The 19,943-nt window shown below is 43.3% G+C and overlaps 2 protein-coding genes across 6 annotated transcripts in view; both read right to left on the reverse strand.

Moving 5' to 3' along the window:
* The window catches only part of PARVA (parvin alpha), a 62,277-nt gene extending 52,771 nt beyond the window's left edge, over positions 1-9,506 (reverse strand). Inside the window, exon 1 of the mRNA XM_063397910.1 lies at positions 9,215-9,506. Coding sequence (XP_063253980.1) covers positions 9,215-9,350 — 136 coding nt within the window. The 5' untranslated portion in view covers positions 9,351-9,506. The remainder of the gene's footprint in view (positions 1-9,214) is intronic.
* Positions 9,507-15,456: 5,950 nt separating this feature from the next.
* MICAL2 (microtubule associated monooxygenase, calponin and LIM domain containing 2) overlaps positions 15,457-19,943 on the reverse strand; it is a 116,982-nt gene continuing 112,495 nt past the window's right edge. For 4 of the 5 annotated variants that reach the window (XM_063397916.1, XM_063397913.1, XM_063397912.1 and 1 more), the window contains 2 exons: positions 19,607-19,680; positions 15,457-18,729 (listed from right to left, as the gene is read on the reverse strand). In XM_063397916.1, the coding sequence (XP_063253986.1) occupies positions 18,545-18,729; positions 19,607-19,680 (259 nt within the window). In that variant the 3' untranslated portion in view covers positions 15,457-18,544. Of the gene's footprint in view, positions 18,730-19,051; positions 19,120-19,606; positions 19,681-19,943 lie in introns of all 5 variants that reach the window. The other variant, XM_063397914.1, reaches the window with a different exon arrangement.

Consider the following 19,943-nt stretch of genomic DNA (forward strand, 5'->3'; position numbering starts at 1 on the left):
CAATCAGCCGTGGGCTGAAGGACTGCAGGTGCCTTGGCAGGACAGCACTGACACACTAACACACATCTCTCAGAATCCAGAAAGCTCAGAAATGGCCCCACCAGCAGAAGCAACTTCAATTTTCCCTCTGCAGTAAATGAGAAGCTGGAGTGCTAAATCCTAACAGAAGAGAACCCAGCCACCTGCATGCTGTCTGAAAAGGGACATCACTGGTAACAGGGAGTTTCAGGTACTTTTAGTAGATGTGAACACGGGAAAGCACCGCATGAAAACAACCAAAGAAACGCGGCTAAGAGCTGATAACTCCCAAGGAGTTTTAGATAAATGTGGTGGCAGACTTCTTCTTCTTGTGCACACATATTCCATTTAAAAAATTATGAACCTTATGTTAAAGGAACATGCAGGAAATGATAATGTTTAGGCTACACCAGGAATTTTTTATTATTTCAAAGCTTTTGCAGTGTGAGATTGTATTTTTATGTCTGGGTAATCACTACTGGGCTGGAGCTGCTTCTCTCTCCACCACACCCTTCAGCCTCTGCCCAGAGTTTCTGATGGGGAACAACATTCACTGACAATTGTTGCACCCCCTCTCCTCCTGAAGTTCCTTTTCCCAAGAGGGATTTGATAGGTTTCCCTATGAATAAAGGCTGGTATCACCCATCACTGGGGCAGTGCCACAGCCTGTTCTACCACTGCACAGGAGCAGCTCTGTGCTAAGTAGGAATCAGAGAAGCCAGAGGGACTTAATCTTGACTGCAACTACCAAGAATGACTCATAGAAGATTCATATTCCAGGTGTTTTCTTTCACAAAAATAATCATCTAAGAAAAAGTAACATATTGCCAACCATGGTACACTGTGTGCTGCTTGACACAAAGATCAATAAGAAGTCAGGAAGAGAAGTGCAAAGATTAAAAGGAAAGCAGTATTGCTAAGTCAGGACCTATGTGCTCTCTAATTTTGTATTAAATCCACATACATGATAAGAACATTTCATACACCACATACAATTATTTCACAGGCACTACTACAAAACTGAAAAGAAACCAGAGCATTTGGGAAACTGTAGAGCCTTGTTATTTCATCCTGCAATTCTTTAATATTTTGAGAAAGATCACTGCTTGATGAACAGGGGCACAGTCTCGAGCCAGGTGCAGGATTCTGGTGAACAGATGGTGGCTAATCTTCCTAATACAGCTCTGCCAGTACAACTCACTCTTGACCAGTCACACCCCTGTTTTCTTTCTGGCCCTTGGTTTTCTCTGGCCTGAGCACAGCTTTTCAAGGGGTAGTTGCAGAGTAGACTAAGGATTCACAAAAGGCTATTGATCTGATTTTGCTTTTGGTCCAAGATATTTTTTGTTTTTATTTCAGTTGGGTCACTAAAGTGAATTAACTCACTGGTGCACTCAACACACACATACACACCCAATTCCAACAGGGACAAGGGTATTCAAGCCAAATAACGTTATCTATTAGTAAGTGTTAGCACACCAAGTGGGAAATACATGATGATACATGTGGACAGCAAGGCTTTGCTACTCAGTGCTCCAACACAGCCACATACTCCAAAGCAGCACAGGAACTACTACGAGCTGGGGAAGGCACACAGAACACACAGAGGGCAAGCTCCACCTTCAGCCCCACCTTTGGAAGTGCTGCAAGTGAAAATGTGAAGCACTGCAAAATAAATATCCTGCCTTGCAGCTCATCCTCTCTCAAGCAAAATGGCCTTTTGTGCTTCCAGCCCAGACTGCCCCACCTACACTGTCAACTGGCCTTGCAGGATGTCCCCTTCTGGGGCTGGCTGCTGTTTAGCTGATAAAACAGCTTATCATTAGGGATACATCAACAACAACTGTATGTGGATAGGAACTGGTGTGGGGAGGAAAAGGAACAGGACAGAAGCAGTAGATGGAAAAGCAACACGATTTCAGGTACACCTCAACCACTGATTTCCTAAAGTTTCACTTCACAAAGAACTGTGTCCCTGCAACTGCTGATTTCACCCTCAGCAACTCTAGCATTTTGTTGAAAAAGTCTGCAGAACTCTGGATTAAGTTATTAGGAAGCACTTGATCCCAGATACAGTGACAACAAATGAACTGGACTGTCCTTATCCTAATCTCTGTGAGAAAGGCAGAGAGCCCAGCGCAGAGAGCCCAGCATTAAACCTTTGGTCTGCAGGGAAGACATCATTTAATGCTTGTGAAAGGCATTAAAGAAAGAGAATAAAAATTAGGATACATCCCAGAGACCCTGTCCAAGGGAGACTTCCAGGAGCACAGACCTGTACTTAGAAGAAGCTGCCTTTAAGGTGAGGCATTTCAGAAGATGTAAAGCCCACAAGCAGTCATCAAAACCAGAGAGAACTTTTCTCTTGGCCAGAGCCTTGGTTTTTAGCTGCTCTCTTACCTTCAGGGCAGATTCCTTTAAATGCTCCAGGAAACACCAGAGTTCTAAAACTCCAGATTTTCTTGACAGCTCACTTAATTCACTGAGGATGAAAACTTCATCCCTAGCTGAGTACCTCATACTTATTCTACAGCATTACTTGATTGTATCCACCTTCACTCTGCAAACTGGATACACATTTTTAGGAGGCTGATCTAAGGGAAGACATGTTTTAAATCTGGAATTGTAGAGAAAAAATAGCACTGAAACAAAGATGCATCAGTCTGAGCTGGTCCCTGGAGCTGCTGGGTTGTTGTGGGTTTTTTTGGTTGTTTTTTTTTTTTTGTTTGTTTGTTTTTGTTTTGGTTTGGTTTTGGTTTTGTTTTCCATGGCTCCATCCCATAACCTGAAAGCACTGGAAGCTCTTCAACCAGTGTTCAATGCATGTTAAGTTTTAGCTGAAACCTCAGCTCAGATGATGAAGGAATTATTTAGATGGGAAAAAGTCAGGAAATAAAAGGCATACTTCTGCAGCAGCCATCCTACCCACGTAATTCAGGCTGCTTTTGCAAGCCAGATGCAAAGATGGAGTTCAGTGGCTCTACTGCCCTTGTGCAGGTAGTAGAGAACAGTGGAACTTGTGGCTGTTTTGGGTGAGAACAGGAGATCAAAGCCCAGGGCCCTGGTACCTGGCAGAAATGCCTTTGTTACAATACAAACAGGGAAGAGCAAAACAACAGAATTTTCTATGGGCTTCGGAACAGCTTCACAATCCTAACAGATGCCACAATAGGTATTTTATGATTTCTGAACACAAGATGTCTACATGATTCACAAGTGGGCCACTGAGGACACTGGAGATCCACCCAGATCCACTTTTAGCCCCTACCCCCCAATTCCTTTTAAAAAACATTTCTGGCATCCAAACCACCCCATGGCAGTAAGTTTCAGAAACCACTCATGCACAGCCTGGCTCTGTGTTCCCTTCACACACATCCCCTCAGGGCATGCATGGCTCCAGGGAGACACCAGCACGGGCTCCTCTGGCACACAAGAGGCTGGCAGTGCTGTGCTTTGTGTTCATCCCGTGTCCTGTGTGACCTGAGCCCTTTGCACCTGCTGGGAGGCACTGACATAAAGCAGCCATGCACACACTCAGTATAACTCTGGATGTACACTCAATAACCTGCCTGGCAAAAAAAGCTGGCACCTGGGACTCACACGTTCCTGCAGATTTGAGTTGAACACGAAACACACGGACTGAGCACAAGTGGACCGGGCCCTTCAGGATTATTTGGTTGAAACAATGAACTTTTAAGAATAATTTTAGGATTATCTTCCACTTTTGAGATTCAGAAACGCATTCACAGTATTTTCATGTCTTTCTGTGAGCCAACTGGAGCCAGAGGCTATTAAAAAGGAGGGGGGATAAAGAAAGCCCCAGCCAGGCAGAGCTGGGCTGGACAGATGCCAAACAGCCCCAAGCAGGGCAGAGCTGTCATTCCCGTTCGTGCCTGCATCTGCAGGGCCAGCCCAAGCAACAGGTGGGAGTTCAGCGTTCAGAGGCAATTATCTCCCTTCCCTCCACAGCCCAGGCCTCCACAGACATCCCCTGGCAATTGGCCTCAAAGCACACAAACAACACCCCCGTGCTGTCCTCCTGGGGAGTTTCTCTCCTACTGCACATGAAGCCTTGGAGCAGGGAAATGACAAAAAACAAAGCAAGTGGACCTCCCCTCTCTTTTTCTGTTTGTCCAAATTCCTTCCACAGAACAGAAGCTATTTTATCTGCTTAAGAGAACTTGCTCCAAGGCAATAATTCCTTTGATAGTGATGCTAACAGGTTTTGTCCAGCATCAGCTCTGCAGCTGTCTGTAACACGCCTGTGGCAGCACACCAGGGACACAGAAATTATACAGAACACAGGGAAAAGATTCTGAGCACATCCCAGCTGCTGTGCAGTGAGGCTGGTGGGGAAACACGTTCATGTCAGACAGCAAAACCGGCTGCTTGGCTTTTCTGATGGCACTACAAAGCCCAGGGTTGATGGACTGATAGGCTGCAGCGAAAGGCAGAATGTGAAAAGCATTGATAAGTGACAATCAAGCCTTGCCCATGTCTTGTTTTTCACAGGAGACACCACATGCCATCCTCTAAACACCAGTAAGAAATCAGCACTCTCATCATCCATGCCATACATCAGCAAATATGAGGGCAGGACACAGATCAGTTCTTCCAGCTTATTTTAAATACAGGGAAGAGCAGAAGAAAAGGAAAGGCTGCCGAGTGTTTCAGCCAGCCTAGAAACTCTCACACAAGAAACAGACAAGCACAAACATCTACTGACACAAAAACTAGTCATTTGCAATTGTTGTGCAGTAAGCTGCAGAAACAGGTCCAAAGAAAATGAGTCAATTAAAACAGAACACTTCTTGTACACCAAGAAATAAATTTATTTCATTGGAAAAGGGCCAGGGCAAGAAGACCAAGGCATGATCTTTCTGTCAGTGAGTCACACAGCAAAGCATTTTACTTGTGGATTGCAGAAAGACAAAAGTTTTACGTAAAACACCTGAAAAGCTTTCATCACCCTACATTTACTCTTAGTTTGTATTCTTAGATTTTTCCCAATTTCATACTATTCCATAAAATACATGAAGCAAAGATTAAGAAAGTTAAGGCTATTATCAAAACCCACCAGAATTTACAATATTTTACACTGTTTTTCATACTCTTCCCTAAGGCACACACAGAGGTATGTTGCCTACTGTGACCCCACATACCAAAATTAAAACAAGACATACACAAAAAGAAGAAATAAGTGGGAGACAGCAGAAAATTCATTCTTTCTCCTGCCCAAATAAACAAGTCAGAAGAGCAGTCAAATTACTGAAATTGATGTCACATCAATTGGAAAACTGACTGAGCCCATACAATTGCTCTCCACCAAATCCACGGGTCCAAGCTGTCTGATTCCCATCTGCTCCTCTGCAATTTAAGCAATTCTGAACTTCAGTCTCTGTTCCCAAATGTGTCACAGAGTTATCAGCATGTCAGAGACCAATTCTTTACATTCTCCACTAAGGTAAGCCATTAGGAGGAGCAAATTTTCTGTGTTTATAATTGCCAGGCCAGAAAAATTCAAGGAGGACAACCGCACATGACCTTACTAAAGCCTCCATGAAAAATTCATTAGATAACACAATCCCTCCCAACCTTTTTTAAAAAGGTCATTCTGTTCTTACATGTGTTTAAAGATAATGTTTAGTACACAGTCCAGACTGCTACAAGGAGCTTACAAAAAAAAAAATATCTAATTTGTGGGGGATTTTTGCTCCTGTGATGAGCTCTGCCATATATCTGAGCTCCTGATAGATAAGGACTGGGATCCTTCACTAGCCTATATGGGGTGGCCAGTGTTGAATTGCCTTTCAGCAGTGAAGGGGATGGAACCTTACTGAAAACCACAAATAACTTTTGCAGACCACAGTTCAGTTTGCAGACAGGCTGTCAAATACTCTAGTCTTAGTTCACAATTCTCTCACTGCCTAAAAAGCTGATTTAATTAATTCCAAACACACTTAATAACTTGTAATTTTGCTACCTTAACAGAATGTATGCTCCATTTAAGGATGCAGCTGCAGATGCTCTCACAGGGAAGACCAAAGTACAATGTTCTCATCTTTGAATTACACCACTAGTGATGTTATAAATGAAAATCAGACTAAAGCTCTACGTGACAGACGACAACATAAACAAATCTGAGCTCCACATTCCAGGTTTTATCAAATGCTCTCTGATATTTAATGGCAATGTATTTTCCATATGTCTTATGGTATGACTAATCCTGCTTACATCATGTGTGATATCTCAAGTATCTCACGTTACTCTCTTTGTTTTGGTCAATAATTTGTGCTCTGATATTAGAAAATTCCTTTCACTTGTCCAGACGACCCTCACCCCTTCCACTGGTGGACCTCTTGCCATTGACAAGAACTTTGAAATTCATAAGCAAATGTTTGCTATATGTTTATGCATATAAATTCATGTCAATACTGAAATCCCATCTTATGTTGCATTATAAACTATTTTTGCTACACCTAAAATGACATAAACTTTACTCTCTTCATAAATATTCTGCATTACTCTTCATAATAAAGTCACTTCAGATCCTGAAGGATTTTCATTTGGTGAAGCATTTTTGCTCTGGCTCTATTGTCGCAATACACAAAAATGTAATTTTGACAACGATCAAAACACCTGTTGATGATATAAATACCAAACTCACAGATGTGTAATCGTGTATCACCTACAACAGTTAACTACATATACAGCAGAGATGGTACTGAAGTGTAACCAGCATAGTCCCTACAAGAGATAAAACATTTTTGCCTTATTAAAAACCTCCAGTTCTTAGCCCTTGTGGTAAAACACTGGTGTAAATCAGTACCCTTCTGTCCTCTGTGTAACAGCAGAATTTACACCAGCTGAAAGACATGGAATTTTTCAGTCGTCCCTCATTTATCCTGACTTATATTGAACATTTTCCAATACATCCTGTGTGTAAGCAGCTGAATAACCACGTGCACTTCAATGACCAAGACCCACCTCCATAGGAAACCTGTCACAGGCTGATTAAAGCAGAAAAAACCACCAAAATTCAGATCCTAGATGAACAAGCAATCTGACCTCTGAAATTTCTAGCTAGGCTTCAGAAACACCTGGAGCCCTAAAAAAAAAAATCATCACAAAAAGATGGAACCTACCTGGGCCACAGCCAGCAAGGAACAGTGCTCATCAATAGTTTGTAAACTTGTATGTATTTTTAGTAGAGAAAAAATTAGGAAGTGAAAAAGAGGATAGGCTTCATAGTAAGGCTGAAACCATCTGAATGTGTTAAATTACAATAAATAAATCCATAAATCAATAAACAAGAAGATGGCATTCTATCAATTTTGCCTCTATATATGCTTCCACCAGAGAAATGTCACAAATACACACCCAAGAAAAAGGCTAGTAAGGTGAATTTAACAAAATACGTTTTTGTCCAGCGGCAAATAACAGGCCTTACAAAGTTAATAAAAAAATCCCAACTCTCTAAACCACATACTTTTAGACAGACTTTAGAAAATTGGGAAACACAAAAAAGATGGACAATGGAGTTTCAAAATTTCAAAGGATAGCAAATGATAATGAAATGGCACGTGCAGGTTTTAATCAATAAATGTAATACATTAAAGTAACCAGAAGAAGTCTGATTTAATAGAATATGTCTTTTTGTAAGATTGCAAGATTGTGGATAGAAGTAACTGCTGCCTCTAACAGTTTGCTGGAGAATTGTGACTACAAACATCACTAAGGGAAAAAGCAGTTAATAGTAAAAACAATAATAACAACAATGTAATTGACATACCCAAACTGCCAGAAATAGACTCATCTAAAGATCTCTAAACATACCTACAATATGGACACATCAGGGAAGACTGCTGCTAGTTCAGTGTTGCTAATAGTCACAAATACTCTAACAGAATGATTTTGAAAAGTAGGTAATTCATGGGGTTTTCATTCTTTACTATTTCACCAACAGCTGGTCCATCAGAAACGACCAGGAAAAGCCAAATAATGTGAGCACAATTGCGCAACGTGGATTTAATCGAAAAGCAGGGCTGTACATCACAGAAAGATGATGTGAGAGCTATAGAATGAGGAGCTGTGCTCTCCCAAGCTGTGCCATCCTTGTCCACAACCCCGCTGCTGCTCCGAACCGCTGTGTCTGCTTCAGTGCCCGTGTGCACGAGGAGCACGGGGCTCTGAGCCTCACACCCTTCACACTCACAAGCAGTGAGTTTTGCTAGATAAACTGTTTTGAAGTGACTGTTATTTTAGTTCTATTTGCATCCCATTTAAATTAACTGCAGCTGTGAAGAAGTTGGGAGAGCGAGGTTAAATTCCAATTTTCTCTCTCAGGGAATTTCACACAGGCAAATTCGGGGAGGGGGTATTAATTCACATGTGCGGACAAAGAACCAGCCTGTTGTACATGCTCGGCGCTCTGCAGAGGTTCACTGCGGAGAGGCACAAGTCTTTTGCTTAGCACAAGGGTAACAACCGCGTTTGGAGCCGTGAGGAACGACCGCGGCATCAGCCGTGTGCATTCCGAGAGCGCGGTGCACAGAGCCCAGCACACGGCCCGGTGAGACACAGGGAGGCACCGGCTCCTGGCTGTGCGCACCCACCGAGGAGGGGAATGCTGCCGGGGGAGACCCCCGTGCGCTGCCGGCCTGCGGGGCCCTGCGGGCAGCGCTCCTCCTTCCCCGGCCGGGCCCGCACACGGAGCCCGCTCACAGGCCCCGGGAGCGGCCCCGGGAGCGGCCCCGGGAGCGGCCCCGGGAGCGGCCCCGGGAGCGGCCCCGGGAGCGGCCCCGGGAGCGGCCCCGGGAGCGGCCCCGGGAGCGGCCCCGGGAGCGGCCCCGGGAGCGGCCCCGGGAGCGGCCCCGGGAGCGGCCCCGGGAGCGGCCCCGGGAGCGGCCCCGGGAGCGGCCCCGGGAGCGGCCCCGGGAGCGGCCCCGGGAGCGGCCCCGGGAGCGGCCCCGGGAGCGGCCCCGGGAGCGGCCCCGGGAGCGGCCCCGGGAGCGGCAGGGCCGGGGCGGCTCCTCCCTCCCTCGGCGCTCGCCTGCCCACCCCACCCCGCACGTCGTTCCCCGCCAGCCCCTTCCTCCCGCTCCCCAGAGCCTTTTCCTCTCCCCCTGTCTCCTCCCTCCCTCGCCCCCCCCAGTAAGGTAACTCCCAGGAAATATGCAAACCTGTTAATTTTTACCTTCTTTGGCTTTTTTCCTCCTGGCCAGCGTGCCGCCGAGCTTGCCCAGGAAGGAGTCATCCTTCTTTCTGGAGGGGGGCGATTTCGGGGTGGGGGACTTGGGGGACGAAGGCGACTTCTGCGGCGAGGTTGCCATGCTGGGCCAGCCGCCGCCGGCGCTGCGGGACGGAGCAGGCGGCTCCGAGGCCCCGGTGCCGTGGGAGGCTGTTCCCGGCTCTGAACGGAAGCGGAATTATTTCAAGCATTTGAGGCAGCTCCTGCTCCGCTCTCCCGGCTCTCCCGCTCCTTCCCTCCCTCCTCCCGCCCTCCCTCCTGCCGGGGAGGGCCCGCTGCCCTCGCCGGGCTCCCGGGGGCCGCGGGCGGTGCGGGAGCCGCGCTCCGCTCCCGGCCGGGGCACCCGCGGCGTGAGGGGACCCGGCCGGGGCCGGGGCAGCGCCTGGAGCCCTGCTCCATCCTCCGCCCTTGCAGAGGAGCCGGGCACACCTGGGGCTGGCTGGCTGCGTGACCCGGGGTAGGTGACCGCGCAGGAAGGTGCCGAAAGGTGGAGGTAGATTTGGACACAGTGTCAGAGCTCGCACCGTTCAGTTCATCCTCGGCTACCCCAAGGGGAAGGGCCTGAAGGATAGGAGGGTCACAGCTGCCAGCAGATGTTTCCACATCCTTTTTTTCCTTCTACCGATAGGAAAACAGAATCAAGGTTGGAAGGGGTCTTAGAGATAATCTGGTTTCCAACACACTGCCATGGGCAGGGACACCTTCAATTGGACTTGATTGTTCAAAGCCCCATTTAACGTGGCCTTGAATACTTCCAGGGGTGGAGTGTCCAGAGCATCTCTGGAGAGCTTGTTCCCGAGCCTCACCACTCTCCCAACAGACTCTCCTCCTAATACCTTGTCTAAACCTAAACTTCTTCATCTTAAGGCAATATTTCCCCTTCATCACTACCTGCCCTTGCAAGAAGTCCCTCTCCCGCTGTCTTGTAACCCCCCTTTAGGTAGTAGAAGGCTGCAAGATCTCCCTGGAGCATTCTCCAGGCTGAACAACCCCAACTTTCCCAGCCTGTATTCATGGGAGAGGTGCTCCAGCCCTTTGAGCACCTTGGTGGCCTCTGGACATGCTCCATCAAGTTCATCTCCCCTGTGTTGGAGGCACCAGATCTGGACACAGAAGAACTCATGAAGTTATAAAGCATCACTAAATAGTTTCCTGCAAGTTCAAGCTTACAACATGCATTTCAGTCTGGATAACATTTTGCCAAGCTGTTCTGCCTGCAGTTTTCAGCTGTGTCTGTGGTGAGAAGCAGCTGGCATCGTCATATCCACTTCTACAAAACAAAACAACTGTTGTAGTCAGACCAGCATAAAAAGCCTGTGGAGGGAAAGGTGACTTAACACGATAGATTGCCTATACCAACCCTGCTTTGATTTGCAGATGAGCAGCTGAAGGGAGAAGTATGTTTAAAACAGATAATTTGCTGTCAGTGGTTCAGGAGGCATCCAGGACTGGAACAGCATTAATGTCATCTGGATGCACTACTTTCACTTACCACTTAATCACTTGATTAACAATTCAGGCAAAAAGCCACACACACTTCATGCAAATATCTAGCTATCCATTAGGCATAATAAGTGAAATGAAATTACCATGAGGATATTTCTAAATCACCTAATAATTGTTGTGTTTTTACAAGCTGGTAACATTAGTTAGCTGATGAGGGGTAGACATCAATGCCTATTTGTTGCATGCAGTTAGTCTGTGCCCTGGAGAAAAACTCTGTTCATCCATCCTGCCATCACTTATAAGCAGGAATGAGCCCAAGCCTTACCACAATCCTTTATTTTTTTCTCTGGTTCACAGCACCAGTTATGTCTTGGGCCTCTTGTCTTTGAATTTCAGCCTGAATTTCACATATTATTCTGTTTTTACAGAAGTGCTGCTTATACAGCGTATGTATTAGGAGATGAACAGTTTTGAAGCATTTTTAAGAACATAATAAAAGACAGTTTCAAAAAGAGAAATACACACATCAAGCACTTTTCAAAATATGCCTGTAAATCTCTGGCATTTACAAACAGAGCAGTGACCCAGGGGAATCTCCATTTGGAGCCAAATGACTATACATGGATGTCAATATAGGATTTTGTGGGCACAGCAGAAGAGAGAACATTTTAGCAAGCACGAGTGTGCTTGCCTTTGTACCCCTATGTTTGTGATAAATACAGAATAAAAAAGCCAGATACTTCAAAAAGAGCAGTGGGTATTGGGCTGTGAAGTACAGGGTTGTCAGAATTCAATGTGTACTTGCCAAGTCCCTCACAAAACTGCTGAAAAGACCCAGAATCTTTCCCATTTCTCTACACTCAGTATATGTAAATTAATGATAAATACAGTATTACTTATTTAATAGCCTCATGAATGATGGCAGTTTGACATCACAAGGGGAAAAAAATAAATGAAACAGTGTGTTTAAGATGAACTTTATCAGCTCTGGAAACTCAGATACTGTGCTTTAAGTAATGATGCTTAAGCAACAGCCAGACCCTAAGTTTACCCTTTTGATTTTGGGATTTCTTTCAGGATTTGTGTCCAGTTCATTGTATGTAACATTACTGCAGTATTTTTCCAGTTGTGATGTTTCTCTTTGGGGATAGTTGTATTTTCTCCCTGTATCTTAAATTTAGAATTACATATGCTACTTTTTTTTCTTTTTATGTAGGAATATATATGAACATATAGCCTTAATTTAATACTGCATTCATCACAAAAGGCTTTATAGATATACACAAGGTCTAAGTTGTGGCCTTAAATTAACATTGCATTCATCACAAAAGGCCTTACAGGTATACCCAAGGTGTAAGTTATGGCAGCTGTGGGGATGGAGCTTGCTCTGCTCTATATTTGACAATGGAATACTTCCAGGATCACGCTCCACGACCCCAGCACAGGACACAGCAGTCAGCAGGCTGCTGTTCAGGCTGGCCCTGCTGCACGTGGCACACAGAAATGCAGAGCAGACCCTGAGAGCTCTCACCACGCTCCCTGTCAGCGCCTTGTTTGGACAGGTGAGCCAAACGTTACACCAAATTAATTGTATCCTGCTCACATATGTACTTTTGCCGGCAATAAAAGGTGGCTAAGTTCCTTCCCCTCCACCCTTCAAATAATTCTTATTCACCTGCATATCTCTCCATGCACAGCTGGTTTTTATTTCTTTTAATATGAGGCTCAGAATGTGCAGGAGCAGAGTTTTACTTTCCCAGTGAAACAGAAGGGACAAGGTATGTAATATCCCAACCATGGGCTAGGCTAGCAAGAAAAAGCAGCCAAGCTGGCTAAGACTGTGCAGTAAATCATTCACTTGCCCTAGAGCATTCCCCTAACAGTTTCCTCCTAGCTGTAGCTCTGCTCCAGCCCTTTGACCATTCGGTCATTTAAAGAACGGAAGTGGAATTTTTAAAAGCGATTTATCAACTTGCTGCTACTGCTGTGTTTGCCTACAGGAACACCCTTTGCTGACTTCAGGAAGAGGAGAACTACACCAAAATCTACACGTTTTATTTTCCTAAGCACTTGCAGTCAGCCTTGTGCTGGCCTGCCAGCTCTGTGTGGTGAATTGCTGAACGTGCCCACCCCTCCCCGAATATCAGTTAACAGCACAGTAAAGGAGCCTGCTGAGCAGAGAAGGTGTTTCCACACCATCTCAATGTGGCTGCATTAGAAGAGCAGAAAGCATCACATTAGGGATAAAAGGGCTCCAAATTTTCATTGCCAGCATCACCTAGAACTCACACTAGAGGATAAATTTTTTTCCAGCTCACCAAGTGAGATTAAGATTGGGCATATTCATATGCCAGAATTTAACGTACAGCTATGCTTTCTACTCTAACTTCTTTGGTATAAGACTATTCTGTTTAAATAATATAACAAAATAACATAGTTTTTATAAAAGGAACAGAGTATTTCCAAACAGATTCTTAAAACATACGATGAATTTTTGTTTTACATTAAGGAGCAAAACAGATAGAACAAGGTGTGATGAGGAAAAATGTACGTAAAAGATAACACATAAACAGCCACAGAAATTAATTATTCTAAAGCTTTAGAGGAAAGAAAGTGGGTTTAGAACTTTTTGGTAAAATGGGAACGTCATCCTGGTACTCACTATATTTGGTAATATGTTGTTACATCAATTAGTTATTTACAAGAACTGGGCCAAGTTGACTTGTATTTACAACTGCCCTTCCTGAGACAATTTTAGGAAAGAAATCAGTATTATGACTTTTTTTTCTCTCAAGTTTCAGTGGTACCCTTCATTTGGGCCTGTTAAGTTTTAGATTTCATGTTGTTCAGATTCTGTGCTGCATAGGGGTGCAGTTCTGAGCCTCACAATAAGTGTTAGTCAGTTCTCTTCACAGAGTAGGGAGACAAAACAAATCCTTTTCCTGCTGGAGACCAAGGACAACTTTCAGGCCCAAAAACATAAACAACAGTGGCTGAAGGGAGGAACAGGAAGGATGGGACTTCATAATCTGAAGCTGTAATTGGACAATTAAAGCCCAATATGCAAATGGACCAAATCTTATCAAAATGTGAGACCTTGTGACCAGGGGCCCATTTTCTTGACCATTCTTAGTCCACCTTGGGTGTTGCCCTGGTCAGGCCCTGTTCTGCCCAAGGTGTATCCTAGAGGCCTTTCAATAAATCCCTACTTTATTCTCTAGCTCTGCCCAGTCTCTGTTTCAGGTCAGCCTTCCCAAAGCATCAGGGTTACACGAATATTCCAGCAAGCACAATACTGGCATGCAGGGCCATCAGGTCTCTTCATAGTTCATTAGAAGCAACAGAAGAAACCACAATTTTTTTTTTCCGTAAATATCAGGCAAAGATATCCGGGTGAAATCCAGCAAATACCTTGCCCATCATGAAGTATTTGCCACAACCCAGGCTCATGAGATGTGGCTGCCATGAAAACTGAAGGAGCAATATTTGCATGCAACAAAATCATTGTGCTAAACGATGCCAAAATTTACAGTCCATGCAAAACCCAGCAGGGACAGCTCTGGATCTTAACAGAAGCAAAGTCTTAAAAGATACAGAGTCTCCAATCTGCTATGCCACATCCTGTTACTTGGTCAAGCAAGGAAGAAAACAGTGTATCTTTTTGGAAAAGAACTACTAAACTCACATGAAAGTCTTAGTTGAAATCAGACGTGCATTGGGCTACAAAGAAGTTTCAAGGCGAAAGATCTCTGCATTTGTTTCCTATGGTCAAACACACTGAACATCAGTGAGGTGTCCCTTTACCTTGGAGGCAAATGGATTGATCTTGATGCAAACACTGATTTACAAAATTGTTTTCCCAAGATTTTTATAGAGTCAAAGAATTGTTTAAGTTTGAACAGACCTTTAAGGTCAAATCCAGCCATTAACCCAGTTCTGCCAAATCCACCACTAAACCATGTCCCTAAGCACCAACTGGGTTTCTTCAGTCCTGTGATCTTTTGAACAGGGGTCAAGGAGGGTGTGTGCACACACTGTGATTACAAGAGCCTCAGTGAATTCCTGTAGTGGCATTTCTACCCTGCATCCACAAGATGGAAGGGAAATGACATGACACTTACAAGGAAAATCTCAGTCCAAAGGTGACAGAAATTACCTTGAGCTCTGCAGAGAAGCAGCTGTCCGTCTGTCCTGTGAGGAGGAGAGCCCTACCAATCAGTCCAGAGTCACTGAGCAGGGGACAATCGTGCTGGCCCCAGTCTTGCTTATCCTCTTTTCTCCTCTGGCCAGCGCAGTGTCTTGGTCAGCAAGACTCTCCCACTGCTAGAAAGCAACAAAACCAGATGACCTGATAGAAGGAAAGTTATAGTGGCATTTGAAAATTGATAATTAAGATTTTGATCACCATTTGATCAACACTATTCCTTCGAGTCTTCAAGGAGCTGTTAGAATTTGTGTGTCAAGCCTGAGGAAACCAGCTGGTAAATTCCTGTGTAAGCGTGTGTGGAAGTTGCTGGTCTCCTGGGGTTTGTAATCTCTGCTGTTAAAGATGCCCCCTAACCTCAGTGTCATTATTTCTGAGCTACAAAAGGGATCTGTGCAGTGCAAGATGCTGTGATTTACTTACCAGTACATGAGTTCAGAGGATGATTGAATTCCTTACCTACAGATCTGTCCTCATCACACGTTATTGCTCCCTAGGTGTCAGTGGAGAGAAATTTCTATGGAAATGATTCAGGGACTTCAAAAGAGTAAGACAGAATTTTATTCTTTCAAATAGAAAATTTCTCGCAACCAGCCCATTTAGACACACTCAGTACATTCCAGCACATCACATTATACCCTGAAATGACAGTGCCGTGAACTTAAAAATGAACAAATCTATTATAAATTAGTGAGCCAAGTAACAGAAAAGATTGAGCAGCAAGAAAACTGATAACCAAACCAGTGTTTAAATACATTTCTAGTACAAGCCAACCATATGAAACTGACCTGTGAACAGTGCACAAAGTTTCTCTTTTTTTAAACTCCCTTCTCTACTCTCACAATACACAAAGACCTGTTTTAAATGACTTAGGAGTTTGATTTTCTAAATCACTTGCATGGTTTTTTGGATCTAATCTTGTGAGGTACTTAAAATCAGGCAGGGCAGCAGTAGCCTGACAAGTTTTTCCACCCAAGAGCAGACAGTTTTGGGTAGAGCATGTGAAACAACCACGCAGAAAAGTGCTTCTTTAGCAAAGAATTTGTTTGATGTCCATAAAGTTCTGGTGGCCCCTCAGCTTCTGTGGACTCTGATACTCTCAAGAACGCAAATCTTGGGAGCTAAAGGGAAAACACCCTTTGGAGTTTGGTTTTATAGCTGTAAACTATATTGGTTTATATAAACTATATATTGGTTTTATCTGCTGTAAACTGAAATCTCGTGGCTTATTTGCAACAGCAACACTGATGTGAATGGACTTCTTAATTGTAAAAGTGAGGTGAAAAGCCCAATCTTTGATATAACTAGAGATTTTTGCAGAATTCTCCTCCTGTGCAAAGCTCTAAGAATTTTGCTTTCAAACGTCAAAAAAACCCCCTTGGAATCATTATGACTCTCACAGAAAATGATTGCATTTCCTAGACTGTCTTTTTCTACAGGACTGCATGAGGCAGGACTGGGGACAGTGATAAAACCCAGAAATTTTCTCCACAAAACTGGAAATACCAGCAGATCTCAACAGAGAAAATTAAAATATTTATTGCTGTTCTGCCTCTCCTACTTTGTGTCAGTCTTAAGTAATAGAGTTAGTTTAAAAAATCAATCACTGCAATCCATCTCAGTAAAAATGTCATCTGAAGATCAGGTATGCTTAGCCTATGAATGAGAGGGGGGAAAAATTCTGGTGGTTATTTTGGAACACATTTAAGTATTCTTCCATGTCTTTTCACTGTGATGAAAGATAAATGATATGTTAAAGCCCTGAATGCTGTGTTTTAAGGGTATCCCTTCAAGTTACAGTCACTGAGAACATTGTTTAAAATCTTAATTCATTTTTTACTCCTAATTATTTACCAAATCTATAAAGCTGTCTACTCTACAGTGCACAGCTTTGCTGTACACAGCTGTTGGAAATACACATTTTTCAATCAAAATCAGAGACAACATCCAAACTGTAAAATGTAACCCAACACTCTTACCCTCTCTAACCAGTCTTACCTTCTCTAAACAGTCTAATAAATAAATATAAATAAATATTGCGGAGCAATAGTATAAAGCTTGCATCAACAGAGGTATATTATTTGTGACCAACAGCAAAAACTTGCTTTTACCTTTAGAAAGGGTATTTCAAATTTCTTGCAATACAGAAGAAAAAAACAACCAAAAAACCAAAAGCCCCTGAAGATAACTGATAAATTATTGGGACAGGATCCAGTGTGTCTATTACTTTGCCAGGTCTCACCGAGAGGTTTTCCAGTTTAAAGCTTTTTTTAACAGGAATGCTTCTATCTTTGGCTGTACCATAGGCAGATGCTGCAAATTAGCACCATTCACAAAATAATGAGAACATCAAATCTCCTCAGAGTGCGAGGTAAAATGATATTAAAAAAAACCCAAAAAAACCCCCCAAAAAACCCAACAAACCCTCAGTCTTTCAGTTTCCCCTTGTTTTTTTCCAGTTTGAAAATCCAGTGCATCACCCATACAGTTGGGAATATTACCAATCTTAAATTGCAGAATTATCTTAGATTTAAGAAGTTACTTAAATTAGGAGAATTTCTGTGTGCTGTTTTGCCAATATCTACAAATGCATGTACAAAAAAGATAGGAGATGGTCCCTTTAAGAAAAAAATACCCATATATTCTCAAGCAGCAAGATAAATGTAATTTAAATACACTCACAATATTTTCTATCAAATGTTGATATTAAAAACTCAACATTTTTTGCAGTCTTTTTATGGGATTATTCTTGGGGAGGTCTTTAATTGCTATACCATTCATTGCATCCAAAAATACAACTTGTGATATATTTTATAAAGAAATTGTAAAGTCTGTCATAGTAAAGTGTGCCCTACAAATATCAGTTGGGTCTGAATTACTATTTTTAAATTATCTTTTATCTTATTTATAAAGAACTTAATCTCTGATACACAGAAACTTTTTTGAGCATGTAACAGCTGTAAGGACAGTCAATAATCCCTTACCATTTTACAAAATGTAGGGATTTAATATTGCTTCAACTTCTTGTTCAAAAATACACAGTGCAATAAAACTGATAAATACCTGGAAAATTAATTTCTGACATTGCATTGACAGTAGTTTTAGTAAGTGCTTATATGTAGTCATTAGTCAAACGACTCTTCCTCCACCAGAAATAAAGACTAACCCTATTTTTATGAGATGCGTTTTTTCTGACTTTTCTAGAGTTGACCATAGCTTGGCTGTGCCAAAAAATTAACAAAGCCACACAGAGATTCAGACAAACAGATGGAAAGTAAGGCTGTCTCAGAAATACTAAATGATGTCATCATGTTCCTCAGAAACTCTACTCTCAGCATTAAAATAAAATTCCAAGAGAATAATGGGGCTCTGATTTCCCTTTCACAGACCCTGGTGCCCATCAGACAGGCAAATTCAGTCCAGATCTGAATTCCAGTGATTCTCTGAGCTGACAGTGGAATGACTGTCTCTGGCATAAGCAAAAGAACTGCTTTAAAGCTTTTGACAACAAAATGCCGTGTTTCCCAAGTAAGCTGATGTTGACTTTGAATTCCTTCATTTTCCAGAAGACTCTGTCTCCGTGATAGGGAATACTGCTGAAAGGATGTTTATTTGCACGTGGCTGTTTAAATCCTGCTCAGCTGATAACCTGTAGATAATATAAGGCTTTCGAAGTGCTGGTCTTCTGCTCTTTCTCTCACTCTCTGCTCTTCCAAGGCACATACAAGTCTGTCCCTTTCTTCAACCACTTTCATCATCTCGGTAAAAATTTCATACTCTTCGTTCAGATCCATCTCATCTTTAAGGCTGTCTGAAAGGTCACAAAAAAGAGCTTAAGAACCAGATCACTGTTTCCATTTTAACTGTTAGTGCACAGCTTGAATTAACATTATAATCAATGACAAATGCAGTCAATAACAGTTAGTATTGTTAAGGTTATAATTCAGGGAAATTTTCTCCTGGACTTGGGCCATTTGAAGTTGACCATTAGGATTTCTAGGGTCTAGAGTAGATCTTTTAACAAAATTTAGAACTGGAAGGAATAGGGAAAGCACTACTTAATTATAGAAGCAATTAAGCTGTAGTTTAAATTTAGCTTATAAGGTAAAAAATCCCAACATGAAATGTAGTACCTGTAAGAAAATGGAAAGCATTTTTCAGAAAGGGTACTGAAAACTGCCGTCACTTGCAATCCACATGCCTAGAACACAACAGGATATTTTGGGGTACTCAGTGCTATGGAACCACTCTTCTCCCAGCACTGCTCCTCCCCGTGCTCCTTTTCAAATCTCCAATGAAAGGACAAGCCCCAGCTGTAATGCCAAGTCCCTCAAGGCGGTTCCAGAACACTGGATAACCAGCAATGCTGCCTAAGAGCAGAGAACCTCTTCTGCTTAGGTGACTGAAGAAGTTACTTTCCACTGCTGTCCACCATCAGCTCGACATTGCTGCCTGGAGAGCACAATTAGTGCAATTACACGTGCAGTGCTTCTGATCCAGTTCAGGGTAGAACTGGGTAGGTCAGCTCAGCTGTCTTCACCAGGAGTCAGAGAAGACCTCACATTTTGGTGGCTGAGCTGAGCTCAGAGGGAGCACAGGAGCCTCAGCCACCCTGGTTCTTTCTGGAGCGAACAGGGTTGGCACGGTCTGTCCCTGTGGGCTGGAGCACACTGTCCCCTTTGACTTACCATCAATGGCCATTTTCTCTCTCAGCTTTTGTTCCAGCCTGCTCTGGTGGTCCTCCAGTTCTAGCTCTTGGGCTCTGGGTGCAGTAAAAAGTATGTTAAAGAAGCAGGTTTTTTCAGTGAAGACATCCATGTTAATATGCCTCAGTCACGAGATTCTGTGTTTTGTTTGTTTTCTCCTCATGGGAAGCCAACTCTAAAAGGTTTGCCTGTGCCAACATCTGCAGAGCAGCTCCAGAAGCACCACTGCCACCTTTTACATTATGTATGGGGTTAAACTCCCCCATACACAGCAATTCTTGAGGCCTTGAACCGTCTGTGCTTTGCTGGTGGCACCCAC

Source organism: Prinia subflava, chromosome 5 (assembly GCF_021018805.1).
Source record: "Prinia subflava isolate CZ2003 ecotype Zambia chromosome 5, Cam_Psub_1.2, whole genome shotgun sequence".
Lineage (NCBI taxonomy): Eukaryota > Metazoa > Chordata > Aves > Passeriformes > Cisticolidae > Prinia > Prinia subflava.